The sequence below is a fragment of the Erpetoichthys calabaricus genome, chromosome 9 (genome assembly GCF_900747795.2).
Source record: "Erpetoichthys calabaricus chromosome 9, fErpCal1.3, whole genome shotgun sequence".
Classification (NCBI taxonomy): domain Eukaryota; kingdom Metazoa; phylum Chordata; class Cladistia; order Polypteriformes; family Polypteridae; genus Erpetoichthys; species Erpetoichthys calabaricus.
In genome coordinates this window covers 19936775-19957682 of record NC_041402.2, presented here as the reverse complement: position 1 = coordinate 19957682, position 20908 = coordinate 19936775, and the positions used below count along the sequence as shown (strand labels likewise).

Sequence of the window (20908 nt, the reverse complement as noted above, 5' to 3'; positions counted from 1 at the left end):
TGGGATCAGAGCAAGTGGAATCCATCAATGCTTGATGAAAATCAACAGCAAAACATTTTTAGCTCAGTGCAACGAATGCAATGTGTCAGTATCATTATGTGGTTAAACACACTAAATTGAATGAAGTTAAATTTCTTGTTTCTCCAAATTCCCTTGTAACACAGTCAATGTGAAAATATATTTGTGTTCAGTTTGAAGCTGTCTGTCATAAGCACCAAAAATATTTTCAGGAAGCAAAATTTCTGAGAAAATTTTTTTTTGACAGTGTGAATGTTGCTGCGGCAGTTAGGATGGCCTCTCTGTCTCTCTATGTCTCATTGCTTTGTCAGCTGAGATATTTTCAGTGCTCCCACCATTATCTGAAGTAGGTGCTGTCAGAGACTTCAGAAGTTTGGAGCATGGCAGGGTTTCTGAGGGCCACAATTCAAAAAATTCCTAGCATTATAGTACAGCCAGAGATTCTTTTCTTTTCTTTTTATTTAAGTATTTTATTATTCGTTCGGTATTCTGCTGTAATTTAAATTTTTTAATGCATTTTGGTTTTCTGTTTTATTAGTATTAAATAAGTGTTGTGATGTTATACCATACTTTGTTACTTATGTATTTATCTGTTCTTTGTTTTAGGCACTTTTTTCCTCTGCATGTTGAGACTAAGGGGGTGGGTCCTCCTACTGTTTCAGCATTTGGACCATCCTGCAAAAGTCTCAGTAATAATGCTGAGGCATTGACATTCTCTCATGTTTGTTTGGCGCTCTGATTTCATATAGTCGTGTATTTTGACTTTGTTATAGAAAGTACCTTTTTTGATTTTCTGGTTTATGGAACTTTGAAGAAGAAAAAATAATTAAAAGATCATCTTCGTGCTTTTACCCTGTGTCTGCACATCTGTCTGTTGGGTTTAATGAGGCTAACGTCCACAATATATATATATATATATATATATATATCCATTTTCCAACCCGCTGAAACCGAACACAGGGTCACGGGGGTCTGCTGGAGCCAATCCCAGCCAACACAGGGCACAAGGCAGGGAACCAATCCTGGGCAGGGTGCCAACCCACCGCAGGACACACACAAACACACCCACACACCAAGCACACACTAGGGCCAATTTAGAATCGCCAATCCACCTAACCTGCATGTCTTTGGACTGTGGGAGGAAACTGGAGTGCCCGGAGGAAACCCACGCAGACACGGGGAGAACATGCAAACTCCACGCAGGGAGGACCCGGGAAGCGAACCTGGGTATATATGATTACCTGCCAGGTAACACGTGTGGTTATTTGGCCTACCACTAGACATCTGCCCCATCCTTATACGCAAAACTGCATACACCTCATGAGCTCCAATTAGGGTGAAACACATGTTCTGTACTTTTTGTGTTATTTGGCAAGTACTATATAATATGGTCTATGATCTGCTTCTCGCAACCGAGAGGTGGTGGCGGTGGTGCCATCTGGCCGACCATCCACACGCGTTGCCTGGTAGGAAACCACCCAAATATCAGATTGTGGTCAGACCTATGCATGTAATACATCCTATCAAATAAGCAAACCAGCCGCCATGGTGCAACGTCTTGGGCTTCGCCTCAGCATTGACGCCCGAGGTACACCTGATGAGCTCCAAATATGGCAAAACACGTGTCATGTACTCTTTGTATTATTTGGCAGGTGCTACAGTATATAATATATATGTACAGGGTGAGTCAAAATTATGTTAACACTTGAATGGCAGAAACAATTTATTCACAAAGCATTCTTCATATGTGCAAGATGATTTACAGGAATGTCTCAACCTGTTCGCCATCATGTTCAACACATGTACCATATGTGACACATAAATTGTCCACAAAAATTGTATATAAGTATATGTATAGCAGTACCTGAGTACTAGCATAACTTTGACTCATCCTATGTATGTATATATATATATATATATATATATATATATATATATATATATATATATATATATATATATATATACTGTATATACACACACACAGTTAGGTTCATAAGCATTTGGGCAGTGATACCATCCATCCATCCATTTTCCAACCCGCTGAATCCAAACAGGGTCACGGGGGTCTGCTGGAGCCAATCACAGCCAACACAGGGCACAAGGCAGGGAACCAATCCCAGGCAGGGTGCCAACCCACCGCAGGGGCAGTGATACAATTTTCATAATTTTGGCTCTATGTGCCACCACACAATTGAAGCATAGACTTACAGTTTTAATTTAATGTATTTAACAAAAATATTATTTGAGCAACTTAGAAAGAGAACCATTTTTATACATGGTCCCCCCATTTTCAGGGGCAGAAAAGTATTTGGACCATTGCCTGACAAGCTGTTTCACAGGCAGGTCTCTTATTATTTCATTAGTTATTAAACAGGTAGAAGGTCTGGAGTTAGTTCCAAGAGTGGACTTTTCGTTTGGAAGCTGTTGCTGTTAACTCTCAATGTGAGGTCCCTCTAACTATCGGCCTGAAACCATTTTTGCTTGATTCTTTTTTGTGTTCACCATTGTTTCTTTTTCAAAATCAGCTTGACTAGCTGGAGTTCAGACCTCCCTAATTATCATCTGACCCCCAAATGTACATTTAGCACGTAGCAATTTGAAGTCTAATTAGTAACATTTAACACATTTATTAGGTGGTAGGGTGATGACATTCACCCCCCATTTTCTTGATGTGCCAATATTAAAATAATAAGTGTGCAGCACTGACGACCATGTTTCATTTATACACATGGAGCAATTAAACCTCATATGAGGTGATTGAGACAGAAGTTGTCAGGGTCAACAAGGCTGCAATATTTAAAAAAAATGATATAGAGAAAATAAATCACTTAGAGTGTTAAATAACATATCTAGAATACTCTGTACTAATATTTCAAAATGCATGTAAGTGAAAATATGAAAAATATTCCAAAATAATTCCAACACATTATTCCCTGGGGAAATAGTTGTTTATGTCTTCTGCTTGTAGCTGCTATTGCTATTACATTTATTATCTTTTCTATAGAGTTGGGGTCTTCAAGTTCAGTTTAGCAGGACCACAGTGGCTTCAGATTTTTGTTTAAACCCAGCTTCTTAATTGGAAACCAGTCCTTGCTGATGGCAGCATTTATTAAATTGGATAGCATGTTAGTGCTTTCATTCTTCTTGGTCATTCTTATATTGTACAATTATCTTTTCAAATAATATCCTCTTAATATTTTGCGGCATGCAGAAGATGAAAGCTTCTCAGTCCTTCACTTTTCTTTTCCATTTCTTTCCAAATATTTTATTAACACAGATGATTAACATACACAGGTTTAAATGAGACCAAATTATATGGTGAGCTGCTGATTCCTTTGTGACTTGCATCTCAGCTATGTCAACACTACTACATTTTCATTTCGAAAAGGGTGTTTATTAATGAAATCAGAATAAAATTATAAAATAAAACATAAATTAATTCTTGGGTGAATAAAATACATAAAAATGCACGTATAACAATACATTAATATAAGCATAATCTACCCACCAAGATGGGACTTTCTGACATAACCACCTGGTTAAGCAAGAAAGCAATGGTAGATATCAGCCAGCAAGTGCAGGGCAAGCACAGGCCATGCAAAAACTCTTCAGGACCGTCACCCCGTCACTCAAAAGGAGGTCCACTATGGAATGCCTACGTCCAGGGTCCAAACTCATGTCGTTTCCTGACAACAATCATAGGCCGTGGTGCCAATACAACAGAAAAATGGCATTAAGATGTGAAATGTGAAAAGAGGAGTGGGTCTTAAAATGAGCTGTCAACATCAAATGAAAAGTATCCTGGCATAACCTGTTTAATAATAATATAGGGTCAAGTGTGCTGTGGGCCAATTTATGTGATGGCACTTGTAAGTGGATGTCTCAATGGATGAGCCACACTTTCTGCCCAAGCTTTCCTATCAATGTAGTACTTGGCAGAGGCTCCCACTATCAACAAGCACTCCTGCTCTTTGGTCCAACTAGCACACACAGACTTCAAAAATCCCAACAGAGACGGCAATACTGTAATGTGAACAAAAATAAATTTTGTCATATTAGATCAAAATACAACATAAACCACAGAAAAAAAACAATAACATACAAAAAAATCTGCGTCTAACAACACATTAAGATAACATGACCCTTCCCGCAGGGCACAAGCATAAGATTTAATGGGAAGCAAAGGTGGAAATCAGATTGGAAAGCGGTTAGCATTCACATCCCATTCAGAAATCCATGATCAGTCTTCAGGACCGTAACCCCAACAGTCGACACTGTAGTCCACTCTGGAACGCCAACGTCTAGAATCAAAACTCATGAAATCCTCTGATAAAAATAAAAGGCTGTGGTACTAATACCTCAACAAAAACTGTACCGATGAAGAGGCTCAAGATGTAAAACATGAAAAGAGGAGTGTGTCCTGAAAAGAGCTGGTAATGTTAAATGATAAGTATCCTGGACTCACCAGTTTAATAATAGTTTGTGGGCCAATGTACTGTGCACAAAATTTATGGGATGGCACTTTCTGCCAGATGTCTTGACTATCGTGTCACACCTTCTGCCCAATCTTTCCCATAGTATTTGGCAGGGGGTGTATCGCTGTTAACAAGTGCTCCTGTATTGTAGTTCAACTAGAACATGAAGACTTGAAAATTTCAGACAGGGAGGGTACATCAGAAATGGGGATGCCTCAATTCAGTACTGTGACGTGAGCAAAAGTAAACTTTGTCAAATCAGATTAAAACAAAGAAAAAACACAGTAGTGGAATCCTTGGGTGAAAAAAAAAACATACAATACTCAAAATATGCATTATTATAACATAACTAAAATGAAGTACACAACTAATTCAGTAGCTTCAGCAGAATTAAATGGCTTCTTATTAGAAATTGGATTACAAGAACATGTAGCCACTATGGCCCTCCAGGAACAAATCCGAGGAGCACTGCTTCAGAGAATTGGTATTAGTGTGTGTGTGTGTGATTGCTGATGAGTAGTCAGAGTTGTCATTAAATGAAGCAATTGTACCACTTGAAAATTTTCCACCATTATTGACACCCTTTATGTAATTTTACCCAACATACAGTTCACTTTTTAACTGTAAAAAGTAAGAAGACCAAGAATATAGTAACATCCGTACAGACCCTTGGCTTCCCAGACTTCAATCACTCTGACCACACACATATCACACACTTATCTTACAGCTTAGTTAATTCAATTAAACTTCATCTAAGCCCTCACAAAATCTTTTCATAATTAATTCATGAAAATTGTTAAAAAAAAGTGTTCAGATATCACAGTTTAGCTGTGAAAATACACACAACTGAAAGCTATTACATTTAATTTTAGCAAGGCATATTTTGAGAAAATGGGACAAAGTTGTAAAGAGATAAATGAGGCTAAACCTATATTTGGGAGGGCAGTTTAGGAGCAATGGAATGCATTTAATAGTATACTGTTCTTCATACAATGCATGTTTCATGGTGAAAAGATGTACAGAAATGGCACTTTTTAATCTCTAAGGTACTTGTTATATTGGTGGACAAGCTAAAACAGAAAATGCCTAAATTATTAGCCTTGATTTACATGTACCCCCCCATTTCCTACCTATATGACATCCACTCATCATTCATGCAGCATCTCAAATACACAAATTCAGAAACAGGGCCAGGACTGGCAACCTTGGCATAGATATAGTCTTGGTCAAACAATTTATTCACTTAAAAGCTACATCTTATCTATAATAAAACATACAAATTAAATATTACAAGTCTTACTTAATAAACAAAAATAAAATCCAGTTTTTTAGACACCATTACAATGCAGGATAGGTGCATGCATACATTCTTAAAGTCACTTAAAGTACTACTCTACATTCAGCTTCAGATACACTAACGGCACTGCAGTGCTGAAGCTGATTTCCACAATGTGTACGTGAACTTGATGTTAGCACGTTGTTCGAACTGCGACATTGTGCCGAATGACTTTGCACAAGTCTAACTCAAATGGTAATTAAAACAATACTACATGCTGAAACCAATCCAGACCTGTTGTGATTGGTCTATAGCCGTATTGCGCTCCACTCCACAACAATGTGTGCGGAATCTGATCTCTCACTCTCCCGCTATATCACAATTCTGGGAACATTTTTGACTGCACTTCGTATTCCTTGAGTGAAAAATTACAGTCGTAGTAATATGGTTATTATATGTGATTTAAAGTTTAGGTCAGAATCAATAATTACCTCTAAATGTTTTACCTCTGCCTTGACTTTTAAACCTAAGGAATCTACTACCCTCGCTATTTCCATATTTGCCAGTCACTAAGACTTCTGTTTTCTCCTTATTTAGTTTGAGAAAGTTACTACTCATCCATTCGTAAATACTGCTAAGACATTGGATCAGATAGCCAAGAGCGTCAGGGTCAACAGGTGCTATCGATAAGTAAAGCTGTGCGTCATCTGCATAGCTGTGGTAACTCATTTTGTGGTCTGAGATAATCTGACCTAATGGAAACATGTAGATTGAAATATAATAGAAAAGTTCCTTGTGGTACATCATATACAATATCATGGGTCTCAGAAGTACAATCACCACCATTAACAAAGAATTTTCTACCTGTTAATTAAAACTGAAACTAATTTAAGACGCTGCCAGAGAGGCCTACCCATTGTCTAAGGTGAATTATAAGAATACTGTGGTCTATAGTGTCAAATGCTGCACTCAAGTCTAAATCATCATGCGCTGAGGTTGTTTTTCAGCCACAGGGATTGGGACTCTAGACAGGAATGAGAAAAAGTTAAAAAGAGCAAAATACTGAAATACCCTTAATGGAAACCTGCCCTAGAGTTCTTCTGAAAACAGAATGGGTTGCAGTTTCTCCTTCCAACAGGACAATGACTCTGATTACAAAACAAAGACAGCACAGAAGTAGCTTAGGGACCACCGTGCTTGAGGGACATAGCCAGAGCCCAGACTTGCTTTTACCAAATGGTAATTAATGTCATTCATTGACAGGAATGGTAAGAAAAAATGCGTGAAGTGCATTTATTTAAACTATTTTGTCCCAAGAATGTTAGGGGGTTTGTCTTCCATTTATGTAAAATAACAATCTACATTGCTGTTTGGCTTTGACCAATAAATACAATGGATTGTTTTATTTTAACAATTTGGAGTTCTCTCACTTTATTTTCTTTATCGTTCCATTCACATGTGCAGTTTAAGTGTCTCGGTGTTTAAATTTTTAGTAGATTTTTAGGAGTGTTCACATATAAAGTACCTGCTGCAATAACCATGTCTGCCTGTCTTTATTGAAATTTGGCACAGTTATTCTTCAATAAAATTTGTCAGGATGGTTCAGTTTCCATTGAGAAACCACTGCACATTGCACACATTTCTGAAGTTTCAAAATTTCCAGTTGAGAAGCATTTTTGAATTTGTGAACTCCTCTATCTTTCAACTGAAGCAGATAATTAACCTGATGTTCAATTAAGTACATTTTAAAAATAAAAGAAATTTTACTTACGTAGAACTGTATTAGATAGATAGATAGATAGATAGATAGATAGATAGATAGATAGATAGATAGATAGATAGATAGATAGATAGATAGATAGATAGATAGATAGATAGATAGATAGATAGATAGATACTTTATTAATCCCAAGGGGAAATTCACATACTTCAGCAGCAGCATACTGATAAAAACAATATTAAATTAAAGAGTGATAAAAATGCAGGAATACAGACAGACAATATCTTTGTATAATGTTAACGTTTACCCCCCGGGTGGAATTGAAGAGTCGCATAGTGTGAGGGAGGAATGATCTCCTCGGTCTGTCAGTGGAGCAGGACGGTGACAGCAGTCTGTCGCTGAAGCTGCTCCTCTGTCTGGAGATGATCCTGTTCAGTGGATGCAGTGGATTCTCCATGATTGACAGGAGTCTGCTCAGTGCCCGTCGCTCTGCCACAGATGTCAAACTGTCCAGTTCCATGCTTACAATAGAGCCTGCCTTCCTCACCAGTTTGTCCAGGAGTGAAGTGTCCCTCTTCTTTATGCTGCCTCCCCAGCACACCACTGCGTAGAAGAAGGCACCCGCCACAACCATCTGGTAGAACATCTGCAGCATCTTATTGCAGATGTTGAAAATTGAACATATAATTGAACATAAGAAAACTGTGACAAGAACAGGCAATTTAGCCCCACAATATCATTCATCCTATTCTGCTCGATTGTCCAGAATAACATCATGTTGAGTTTTGAAGGCCCCTAAAGTCTCCACAACACTTCTTGGTAAATTACTTTTTGATTCTTTGTGTGTAGGAACACTTTGTATCATTTTAATGAATTCTGCCTTTAACAAGTTTACAACCATGTCCCTGTGGTTCTGTCACCAGGTTTATTTGAAAGTAATAACTGGGATCCACTAGTTGTGGGATCTACTGTATTAGATGGAGATCAAAGATGAAAGAAAGAACACTTTATGTTACATTGACTGAATGTGTCCATCGTATTTCTTATACACTAAAAACAACCTCATGGATGAATTATCTAAAGACAGTAATGATTCAGAATTTCTCTGATGCCGTAATTTTATCGGTAAAGTTGATCTGCTATCTTACCACCTGCACTTCAGAAGCGATCATCAACCTAAAGCTAAGCATATTGGATCCCTGACTGTACTTGGATGGGAGACCATTTAGGAAAAACTTGAGTTGCTGCTGAGAGACGTGTTGGTAAGGCGAGCAGGGGGCGCTTACCCTGTGGTCTATATGTGAATCCCAATGCCCCTGTGCAGTGACGGGGATACTATGATGTAAATATGGCACCGTCCTTCGGATGAGATGTAAAACTGATGTTCTGATTCTCTGTTTCTCATTAAAGATCCCTGGACATCTTTTGAAAAGAATAGGGTGTTTCCCAATGTTCTATCTAAATTGCCCATCCTGGCTTCCTCTATTCTGGGGCCCTAAACATATCCTGTCTCTAAATGGCTATCTCTCTCACCCCTCCACCACCTAATAGCTAATGTGTAGTGAGCCTACTGGCTCGTGAATGGCTGCCGTTGCATCATCCAGGTGGTTGCTACGCATTCATAGTGGTGGAAGTGGTTCTCCTCTCTCTATGAAAAGCACTGTATGAATGTAATTAATTATTATTAAGTTCAGATGAAGCTAACAATTTAAGCTTGAGACTTTAGCACAGATTTTAAATATCAATCAGGTGCTTGTTTAAGAAATGTGTGGTACAATTAGACGCAAACCCTCCACATCTTGATGAACTTAGACCTAATATGAATCCTAAACAATAAAGAACTGAATGGCAGTCCTTTTGCTACCTGCACTTTGAGGGAGAGCATGGCCCCCCCTAATTACACATACGTCTTAGCGACAGGGGTGAAACATTGTGTTCTCAGCCAACTTTCCCACTGACTTAAACTTGAACCTTTGTCTAATAAATATGAATCCCCTGTCAACATACAAGATGCATGGTCTTCAGTACTGCACTCTCTGCATGTTGTGTAGCCCACCCACCCTACTGTATGTCAATGTTTGCATGGTGTTTTATTTTAATTACCTCATATTTGTAAATGTGTTTTCCTGTCTGAGCCTATCAATGGGAAGCGCACCTCACCTTCAATTGGCGTAAATATGGTGTGGCACTTCACAAAACACCGAGAATCACCAATTTTCAAATAGCTCATGCCATTAACTTGCTTCTATTGTGTGTGTGATTTATATTCTACAACAGCTTTCCAATTTCTACCTAATGATCGATTTGGAGCACTTTATTAACACTTAGCACATGCATGTAATTTCTTTATAAAGTATCACTTTCAATTTAAGCCCATTATATTGCTATGCACTAATTGGAATTCTTGCAAAATATAAGCTAAGATTATCTTCCTAAAAGTGTAGCATTTTATATGGGTAGTAGTCCTGTTGTCTCCCAGTTTTTTAATTATATTTATCAAATCCTACAATGTGTTCAGTAAAGCCAGGATTCTGTATCGATTTCTTTTTACTTCTGTCCTGAATTCACTTAAATGTTGCTTCCATAAGAAACCTTGCCTAGGATTTTAATAAAGTGTAAGCAATGAAGCAGGTGGAATTTTGACATTTTCTATTATGTGCTTTTTATAAAACTTTAGAGACCATGCGACACTGATGAATTGATGCAGGGTACAGTTTGTATTAACTAAATATACTTAATTTGTAATCTCCTTTACTGCTGTGTGTCTAGTCTCTTATTGCCCCTTAAGCTCTATAAATGACATAAGTCACATAACCTTGGTTCCCGTTCAGCAAATGTTGTCAGTTAAAAATTAAGGAGTATGCAGATTCACTGATATTAATCTTACATATTCTACATTGTCAAAGTTGTAGTGTTAATAGAAGTTAAATAAGTTTAATTAATATTCAAAGATTAGAAGAGTCAACATTAATGTGAATTTAGGAGCTAACAATTTCTTTCACTAACATATTGTATATGAAGAAAGAATGTAGTAAACATTTGTTTTCCAATGTTAAGTCCAAAGTGCTCATCAGTGAATATTCAATGTTTCCCCTTCCAGCCCATATCAAACTTCGCATAGTATAACTAGAATAGGTGGACAAAATAACAATATATAAAGGAAGTTTAATGTTCATGTAACTAAATGCTAATTACAAGAGTCAGTGCTATTAAGCTGATTGCCCATTAGCAGCATGTTTCAGCTATAAAAGAGGTTTGACAACAAGCACTTTGATTTTTGAAAACTAACAGAGGAGGCCTAACAGACCTTGGGCCTCATGCATAACGGCATGTGTAGAATTCACACTAAAACATGGCGTAAAGACAAAAGCGGAAATGTGCGTATGCACAAAAAAATCCAGATGCATAAATCTGTGCGTTCGCCAACTTCCACGTTGTTCTGCTCCATAAATCCCGGTCAGCGTGAAACACAATGCATGTGCACGCGCCTGCTGCCACTCCCCAACTCCTCTCGGAATTACGCCTCTTTGTATATGCAAATCAATATAAATAGCCCTTAAGCTCAGCATTCTGTGAAAAGGCAATGGCAAAAGCACAGGGAAAATAGAAGAATTTCAGCAAATACCAAGTGGAGGCAAGGAAAAACGTACTATTTGTTGGTTTAAACAGTGGTATAAACAACAAAAGGAAGTTGATCAAGTGACATAGAGTGTCGGAGAAACTTGAAAGCTCAAGTTCACAAAGTCGCACAGTGCCCGAAATAAAAAAAGAAGTTGTCAGATATCAAAGTTGCCGTGAAAGACGAGTCGTAGCCCACCGTCTGAGTGTCATATGAAAGCTTATTAGGGTACAGAAAAAAAATAGGGACACAGTGGGAAAAAAGCATGAAATGTCAACTTTAATTTCGAAATTTCCACTTTAATCACGTAGTTTATTTAGTCATTAAAGTAGAACATCATAAACTTCACCTTAAAATCATTTAATTTACTAGTTTCTTCTTAAACGGGCTTTCTCTTCCTCCAACAGGACCGAGAATCCATTACATTCATGATATTAGAGTTCTCTGAATAATTTAAATATTGAGATTTATACTTGATATCATTTTCATGATGATAGGAATTAAAGCATGTTATTAAACATGGGAACACGGTGGCACAGTGATAGTGATGAGCTGGCGCCCGGTCCAGAGATTGTTCCTGCCTCACGCAACATGCTTCCTGCGCCGTGCATGACCTTCGATGAAATAATTTATTGCAGCAGTACTGTCTCTTTCAAACGTACTAACCTCCAATTCCTGTCCTTCTTTTTCTTTCTCCAAATACCCAATCGCCATACAATCAGCTATGTAATAGATGTTAAGGAACATTGAAATATCTTCGTTGTACATGTTTAATTATTCTATCCATCTATCATTCCAGTGTCGCACCAGCCCCACCAGCAAGAATACAGAGTGAGGCAGAAACAATCCGTGAACGGTCCTTGCTAGCGCTGGCAACACCGTGTCCTCACATGTTTAATCATTAACAATATAGATTATTTAAATTAATTTAAAGTTTTATCTGTATAATATAATAAACATATTTTGCTGCATTTCATCTTAAAAATGATATCGTCATCATATGTAAATACACGTTTCATAAAGTGGCTCAGGTTGTGCAATATTATAACTGTATCGCAAGTTTAGAGTGAGGTAATTGTACTAATAAGTACAAACACTTCTACAAGGAGCACTTGATGGACTGATTGAGTGTGTTTATAGTTCTTGGGATGAAACTGTTTCTGAACCGCGAGGTCCATACAGGAAAGGCTCCGAAGCATTTGTCGCATGAGAACAGTTGAAATAGGCAGCATGGCTGAGGCAGCATGTGCTTGATGCTGTATACTGATAATTCTCTTTCCGATCAGCTGCTGTAGAGCTGTGATTCCACACTCAGATACAGTGATATAATTAGTCCAAGTGGTGCAGTGAGAGTAATATGGAAAACAATGATCCGCTGTGGCAACCCCTAACGGGAATAGCTGAAATAAGAAGAAGAAGGTGCAGTGAGATTAACAGCGCTAAAGCAGCTATGGTATTTGGAATAGCTTGGCCATTCTGTGGACCATTATATTGTTACAGGTTAATTACAATCAGATGCCTTAAACTAATAAACAATATGCGGTTAATTTCAGTGTATATGATAAAGCCACGTCAGGGATGTGGATCTAAAAAAGAAAGGGAAACCACACAGGAACAGTAGCACTGCTTTGACGCTGGGTGCCACCAGTTTGCAAAACCAAGCGGAGAACTTGTGTACACCAGGGTTTGAGTTATCGTGAAAATGTGTGTGGCTTTACGGCAAGTTTAGGTTTTATACATCGCGATATGAGCGTGGAAACGGGAGTACGCAACATTTTTGTGCGTATGCACCATTTATACATGAGGCCCCTTGACTGAACCACAAAAAAAAAATGCAAAATTATTTCATGTGGGAAGAGGAACAAACTCAAAAAATAATGGCAGTATACAGCAAATGTGAAAAGTTACGTTGACATGTTTACATGTGCTTCAATAATCTGATTATTCACAGAAACCTAATTTCTAAAATGCTATGTAATCCCTTATTCCAATTAGAGAAATTGATTCATTGGCCACTGAGAAACCTGATTAACAGAGGTAGGTTTCTCCATGAATAATCCGACTGTGTGGCCATGTAAACCCTTAACCGTGTTTCAGTTAAGGATTTTGTATTCTGCGCTTGCCCACTGCACTCTGTCAGCCTGCACATGTATTTGCTTTGCACACATTTTCAGGAGCCACTGATGGAAATGTCCACAAAATGCATTTCCAGAGGTACACGTTCAGGTGATCACTGTATTCCTTCTCCTAGCTGAAATAATCTGTATTTTGGAAATCATTAAATTATTTTTGATGAGATAAACGTCCAGTGCTATACTCGGCAACACGATCTCAAGAGCAGTAGAGTAATACAGAAAAGTTAGGTTTTTTATATAGTTTGATTACTTTTTAAAGTAACAAGTAACCTAACGCATATCTTATTGAAATAAATATACCTACATTATTATTATTTAAGCAGAACTGGCTATAAGGCAAGAAGCACCTGAAAGAGTTTGCTTGTGTCCATTCTGGTAACAGAAACCTATAAATAAATTGCTAGTTTGACTACACATAAAACACTAGAAAATCATCACAGACGTCATGCTTATTTTTGGTTTCACAGTGGCCAGCGATGAAGAGGCTAATTCTATTCCTCCGTCTTTTTCAAGGGGTAATTACAATATTATAAAGGACTAGCTGTACTGCAGTGCATCACCTATTGGCATTTATTTTGTAGTTATAAAATGCATTGCACTTGTCACTGCAAAAGATGGTGCATCACAGACATTTGTAGTAATAAAATGCATTGCATTTGTCATTACAACCCATGGCACACCACAAACATTAGCACTGCTTTTACGAATCTCGTATGTGGCATATAACATAGACATAGTAAAAAGACATTCATTCTTTCATATTATAAAGGAGTGCTGAATGTGATTATTGAATAATCATAATTCAAGCCAGGTTATGTTTTAAACATTATCTCTCTATGTAAAATCCAACGTCTGTATGGCTGTATGTCTGTCTGCAAACATATCTTAGTTTGGTTGCAGCACCGATTTATTTGCGACAATCTGAGAGAGACAGGCTGCGGGCCGAGGTCAGGGGAAGGTGGGACCTCACGAGTAGGGAGCCGGGTGGGGCCCTCCTCACTCACACACCAGTCCTCCGCTCGAGTCACTCTACCTCTTGCCACATGTTGGAGTGTACTAGCGATACCTGTTTGTTCAGCATTTACATTATCATCTACTGTAGAGATTGTTAAGGAGTAACGTTTGACATCGTTGAGAGAGAGATCAGAGCTACATGTGTTTAAAGGGTACCTGCTCATTGGCAGAGATATCACGGCCACTTGCTTTTCTCCCCACACGGGGACGCTCTCCCATCAGAGCTGAACACGATCAGATACGTTTGACGTTGGCGCATACCTACCTTCCACTTGGCCAGAGATACCTTGCCAACTTTATACCTTGGCAGAGATCACAGCTACATTCTCAGCCCTGATAGCAAAACCAAAAATATTGTATATCAAGAGGTCCTCAGATACGAAAGCTATCAATATAAATTCATCTCAATACAAATGATTATTTATTTATTTATTTATTATTGATTTTTAAAGTTTGTCCTGTTTTACTACTACGCCATGTGGGACAGCTGGTATACAATATGAATAACCAAAGATAAATTACCTTATCAATTTGTACTCCTGTTATGTTATGAAAGTGTTCTTCTTTGGTAAATAAAAATATATCCTCATTTGACATTAGTGCTTAGCTCTTTTGATGGCCCTACAAAGGAGCACCATAGGCATGTGCCCCTTCTGCCCTTGCCTTTCACCAGTTCTGGAAACACCATTGCAATCACTAAACAAAAGACCACAAAATAATAACCACCCATAACAGCAATAATGGAATCTTGATAAAATGGGAAAAATAGTTAACCTGAAAGAAATACTCCACACAAAAATAATCATTTTTATATTGTATATTAGTAGTTTGATGTGAAAATCTCATGATTTCCTGCAGAAGAGTGAGAACCCAGTAATGACCAATGCTGTACAATGGTAAATGATGTGAAAAAAGTCCATGGAAAAAAGAAAAGAAAAATCTCACATTACTCGTGCTGCATAATCCACATGTCATTTATCCAATGATTTGCTCAAAACATGCAAAACACATGCCTTGCTTGCTAGAATATTGTTAAACAGATACTTCTGGAATAATCAGTGTATATGATAGACAGGAAATACATTTCCATAATACTGTCCTTTTGAATGGGCGGCACAGTGCCGCAGTAGTAGTGCTCCTGCTGTGCAGTAAAAAGACCAGGGTTTGTGTCCCTGGTCCTCCCAGCGTGGAGTTTGCATGTTCTCCCCATGTCTGCCTGCTCCGGTTTCCTCCCACAGTCCAGAAATATGCAGGTTAGGTGAATTGGTGATACTAAACTGTCCATAGTGTGTGGATAGGATGTGTGAGTGTGTGTTTGTCCTGTGATGGACTGGCACCCTGTCCAGGGTTTGTTCCTGCCTTGCACCCTTTGGTAGATGGGATGGGCGCCATCATCCCCTATGACCCAGTTCAAGACAAAGCGGTTTAGAAAATAACTGACTGACTGTTCTTTTGAATTGAAGATTTGCTTCTTTGTCTAATACACAATATATAAGATAAATGGTATAATTTGATTCTTCAATATATAAAAAAATTTAATTTACGTTTGTGATGTATCAAATTTAGGTACAAATATATTATTAAAAGAACCCCAGATTATAACAATGTAGATATTTACAGTTTATTTCACCTTATGTATTTTACACTAGTGGTGGCAGGGGAAAGCATAGTTAGGCAGCATAGGATGGTGGTCTGTAGAATGATGTTGGAGATCCAGAAGAGGAGTAGAGTGAGGGCAGAGCCAAGGATCAAATTGAAGAAGTTGGAAAAGGAAGACTGTATGGTGGAGTTCAGAGAGGTGGTCAGACAGGCACTGGGTGGCAGTGAAGAGTTACCAGACAGCAGAAGTGGTAAGGGTGACAGCTAGAAGAGTGCTTGGCGTGACAGCTGAACACTGGACAGAGGAAAGAGGATAAGGAAACCTGGTGGTGGAGAGGGGAAGTACAGGAGAACATACAGAGGAAGAGGTTGGTGAAGAAGAAGTAAGATAATCAGAGAGATGAAGAAAGTAGACAGGAGTACAACGAGATAAGGTATAAGATGAAGAAAGAGGTGTCAAAGACTAAAGATAAGGCGTATGATGAGTTATATTAGAGGTTAGACACTAAGAAGGGAGAAATGGACCTGTACCGATTGGCTAGACAGAGTGTCTGAGCTAGGAAAGATGTGCAGCAGGTTAGGGTGATAAGGAATAATGATGAAAAACGTACTCACAAGCGAGGAGGGGTGTGTTGAGCAGATGGAAAGAGTACTTTGACAGGTTGATGAATGAATAGAATGAGAGAGAGAGAAGGTTGGATGATGTGGAGATAGTGAACCAGGAAGTGGAACGGATTAGCAAGGAGGAAGTAAGGACAGCCATGAAGAGGATGAAGAATGGGAAGGCCGTTAGTCCAGATGACATACCTGTGGAAGCATGGAGGGGTTTAGGAGAGATGACAGTGGAGTTTTTAAACAGATTGTTTAATGGAATCTTGGAAAGTGAGAGGAAGTCTGAGGAGTGGAGAAGAAGTGTACTGGTGCCGATATTTAAGAATAAGGGGGATGTGCAGGACTGCAGTAACTACAGAGGGATAAAATTGATGAGCCACAGCAGGAAGTTATGGGAAAGAGTTATGGAAGCTAGGTTAAGAAGGGAGGTAATGATTAGTGAGCAGTAGTGTAGTTTCATGCAGGGAAAAAGTGCTACAGATGTGATGTTTGCTCTGAGGGTGTTGATGGAGAAGTATAAAGAAGGACAGAAGGAGTTACATTGTGTCTTTGTGGACCTGGAGAAAGCAAATGAAAGGGTGCTTTGAGAGGAGTTGTGGAACTGTATGGGGAAGTTGGGAGTGGCAAAAAAGTATGTAAGAGTTGTATAGAATATGTATGAGGGAAATATGACACTGGTGAGGTCTGCTGTTGGAGTGATGGATGCATTCAAGGTAGAGGTGGGATTACATTAAGTATTGGCTCTAAGCCCGCTCTTATTTACAATGGTGATGGACAGGTTGACAGACGAGATTAGACAGGAGTCCCTGTGGACTATGATGTTTGCTGATGACATTGTGATCTGTAATGACAGTAGGGAGCAGGTTGAGGAGACCCTGGAGAGGTGGAGATATGCTCTAGGGAGGAGAGGAATGAAGGTCAGTAGGAACAAGACAGAATACATGTGTGTAAATGAGAGGGAGGTCAGTGGAATGGTGAGGATGCAGAGAGTAGAGTTGGTGAAGGTGGATGAGTTTAAATATCTGGGATCAACAGTACAAAGTACTGAGATTCACCCCCATGACCTTAAAATTCAATTAAATGGACACACTTAATGGATGAAAAGACATACTCATCTTAGTAAGAATAATGTAGGTGTTTTCATTGGTTATACAGTATGTTTAGACATATTAAACTCATCTTAGTAAGAATAATGTAGGTGTTTTACTCAGTTATGCAGTAACTTTGGACAGGTTTGGATATGTTTATGTGTTTATTGACTTGGAAAAGGCCTGTGATAGAATGCCACATCAAGTGGTCTGGGGGTACATGAAAGAGAAAAGGTCTGCACCAGTAATCGTATTTGATCTGGTTTTGGATGTTTTGAGTCATGGGATTAAAGACCAGTCTCCCTTGTTTAGGCTTTTTGCTGATGACATTGTGTTGTGTGGCACCAGAAAGGATGACGTGGAGAGGAAGTTGGAATAATGAAGAAGAGTTTTAGGGGATTTAAGAAATGATAATAAACAGGAAGAAGACAAAATATTTGGGGTTTTACGATGATCAGGATTCAGAAGTCAGCCAGCAGGGAGAGCTATTGAAAAGAGTGGATAAATTTAAATACCTAGTATCAGTGATAGCCAAAGATGGAGAACTAGATGCAGAGACAACCCATAGAGTGCCGTGTGGATGGAACAAATGGAGGAAGGTATCAGGAGTATTGTGTGATCAAAGAATTAAGGTGAAGGTTAAAGGTTAGGTTTTTAAGACAGTGATAAGACCTGCAATGATGTATGGAGCTGAGACATCATCCATAAAGAAAGCAGAGGAGAAGAAGTTGGATGTGGCATAAATGAGAATATTCAGATAGATGTGTGATGTTACAAAAAAGGACAGAATAAGAAATGAGAAAATCAGAGATATAACAAAAGTAGGAGAGGTACTATATCAAAGAAAGTACAAGAAATTAGGATAAAGTGGTGTGGACATGTGATAAGGAGACACATGAATATGTGGACAAACAAGTGTGATGGAAATGGAAGTAAGTATGGAAGATAAAGCGAGACAAGCCAAAGCAGAAGTGGATGGATAAAGATAAAGAAGTTCCAATGATCTGTGAACACATAAAACTGGTGACTGTCCTTTAGAGTGGTGGGAGGCTTTTGGCAGAAATTTTTAACTAATACAAATGTAATTTCCTCATATTACATGACTCGTATTTCCTACAATAAAATACTCAGATTTAATTAATTGTATCATAAGACATCTATTTACTCACTGTTAAGCAAAGAAATAAGATAAACTAGTAAAAAGTTACTGTAGATTTTTTATGTCATTTAAATTACATTTGATATTTGGTCCAAATCTTTATTTTATCTTCACATTGTTTGTTAACCATATACAGTACATATCATAACCAATAGCTTTATTATTAAAATGGACATTCAGTAGTGCGTCTAAGAAATAATGCAGTTGAAAGTGTGCGGTCTTTCTGTGAAATGATTACTGGGTAGAGATCTCCCATGATGGATGAACAGGGCAGAAGATAAAGACATCTTCAATTTATTTTCAGTACAGATAAATGAATATGCCTGTCGTTGTCCTTTTTTTCAGGTGAATGCAGCTGTCATGAAGGCTACTCACCAGATCCAGTACATAAACATCTCTGTATAAGGACTGACTGGGGAGACAACAAAGGGTAAGGATGATTAAAGATAATCATTATTTTGAAATATTTTAATTGTATTAGCCCCAAAGAAGACACTGTATATCAGTTAGGTGGAAAAGAAGGTTGACACTTTGATATAATTACGCACAATCCAACATATTGTGCGTAAGTTGGCAGTGTTGTTTCAAAGTCAAAGAAAAATAAAGATTTTTGCTGAAGTTGTTTAAAAAAAAGTGAGTCAAAATTATGTTAACACTAATGGTACTGCTATGTATACGCTTATATACAATTTTTGTGGACAATTTATGTGCCACATATGGTGCATGTGCTGAACAGGATGGCGAACAGGTGGAGACAATCCTGTAAATCATCTTGCACATATGAAGTATGTTTTGTGAATAAATTGTTTGTATATCTACTACTTATTGCGCCACAGATAATAATTTTAAAATAAGATCAAAGTTTTTACATTTCACAAACAGCAAGAAGAACTTGTTAACAAAAATTGGTTTAACAAATACAGTGGAACCTTGGTTTGCGAGCATAATTCGTTCTGGAAACGTGCTCGTAGTCCAAAGCACTTGTATACCAAAGTGAATTTCCCCATAAGAAATAATGGAAACTCAGATGATTTGTTCCACAACCCAAAACTATTCATATAAAAAATGATTAATACAAAATATAAAGTAAAAATACATAAAACAAATTAACTTGCACTTTACTTTGAAAAGAATCATGGCTGGTGTGAGTGAGTTTCTAAACTCTTATGGGATTGCACCCAACGGGACGACACGCGGAAGAGCGTCCCAAAGCAATCGCAGTCTCCCAGCGCTGTAGCAGTTCTCCGTAAAAGCGAATCCGAAAAGATCGCGGACATGCAATAAGCGCCTGCCGTCAATGGGTGATACAAGGAACAAGGAACATTATAAATGTGCAGGACCCTGCCTGGCTGCTGTGTCTGTGTATCAATAACCGTGCTGTTGCTGTTTCAAGCTGAATAAAGCTGGTGTTGCTAAAGTACTGAGACTCAGCTTCGTGTTTTAGGGTGCAAGACGGGGACTCGCACGTCACAGCACACACGCGCACACGAGCACACATACACACACACACACACACAAACGAGCGCGCGCGCGCGCACACAGTCACAATGCTAATGCTGTAGTAAACACTATACGCTCGTACGGATGTTGACTATATGAGTGAGGCACGCCGACTCAGACGGAGAATAGGAGACGATTGCCCACAATCCCGCAGTGAGAGAGAGAGAGAAGAACCATCAGCTCAGTTGTGATCACATGACGCTCAGCAGACACAGCGTATACAGTACATACTACTCGTACTGCAAGACCTCGCTCGTTTATCAAGTGAAAATTTATTAAACCTTTTTGTTCATCTTGCAAAACACTTGTAAACCAAGTTACTTGCAAACCGAAGTTCCACTGTATATAGTTTAAAGTTTTGTACCCAATTTGTTAAACTGATATTCACAATGTCTCTCCTTTGGTGCAATGGCTCTGTAGTTTCCTCAGCATAAGTGCTGTCTTAGTGGAGTTTGTGCTTTTGAGATCAGTGGCACTCAAAGTGTGCTCTAGTGGTCCTCAAGTGTGAGTTCAAGGGTCTGCAAGCTGACAGGGCAAAGTGACTTTGAAATTGCTCAGATAGGGTTAGTCTGTCATTTACAGGATTTCCAACAATCAAGGCTGCTAGCTGACATTGGCGTTACTAAATCAATATATTGAGAGAAATGAGAAAGGGGTCTAAAACTACCACCACAAAGCACTCTGTCAAAC

At 38.5% G+C, this 20908-nt stretch overlaps 1 protein-coding gene across 3 annotated transcripts in view; it reads left to right on the top strand.

Moving 5' to 3' along the window:
- The window catches only part of LOC114657387 (astrotactin-2-like), a 2479169-nt gene that overhangs the window by 1337436 nt on the left and 1120825 nt on the right, over nucleotides 1-20908 (top strand). For all 3 annotated transcript variants that reach the window (XM_028809185.2, XM_051931934.1, XM_028809183.2), the window contains one exon: nucleotides 19064-19148. In XM_028809185.2, coding sequence (XP_028665018.1) covers nucleotides 19064-19148 — 85 coding nt within the window. The remainder of the gene's footprint in view (nucleotides 1-19063; nucleotides 19149-20908) is intronic.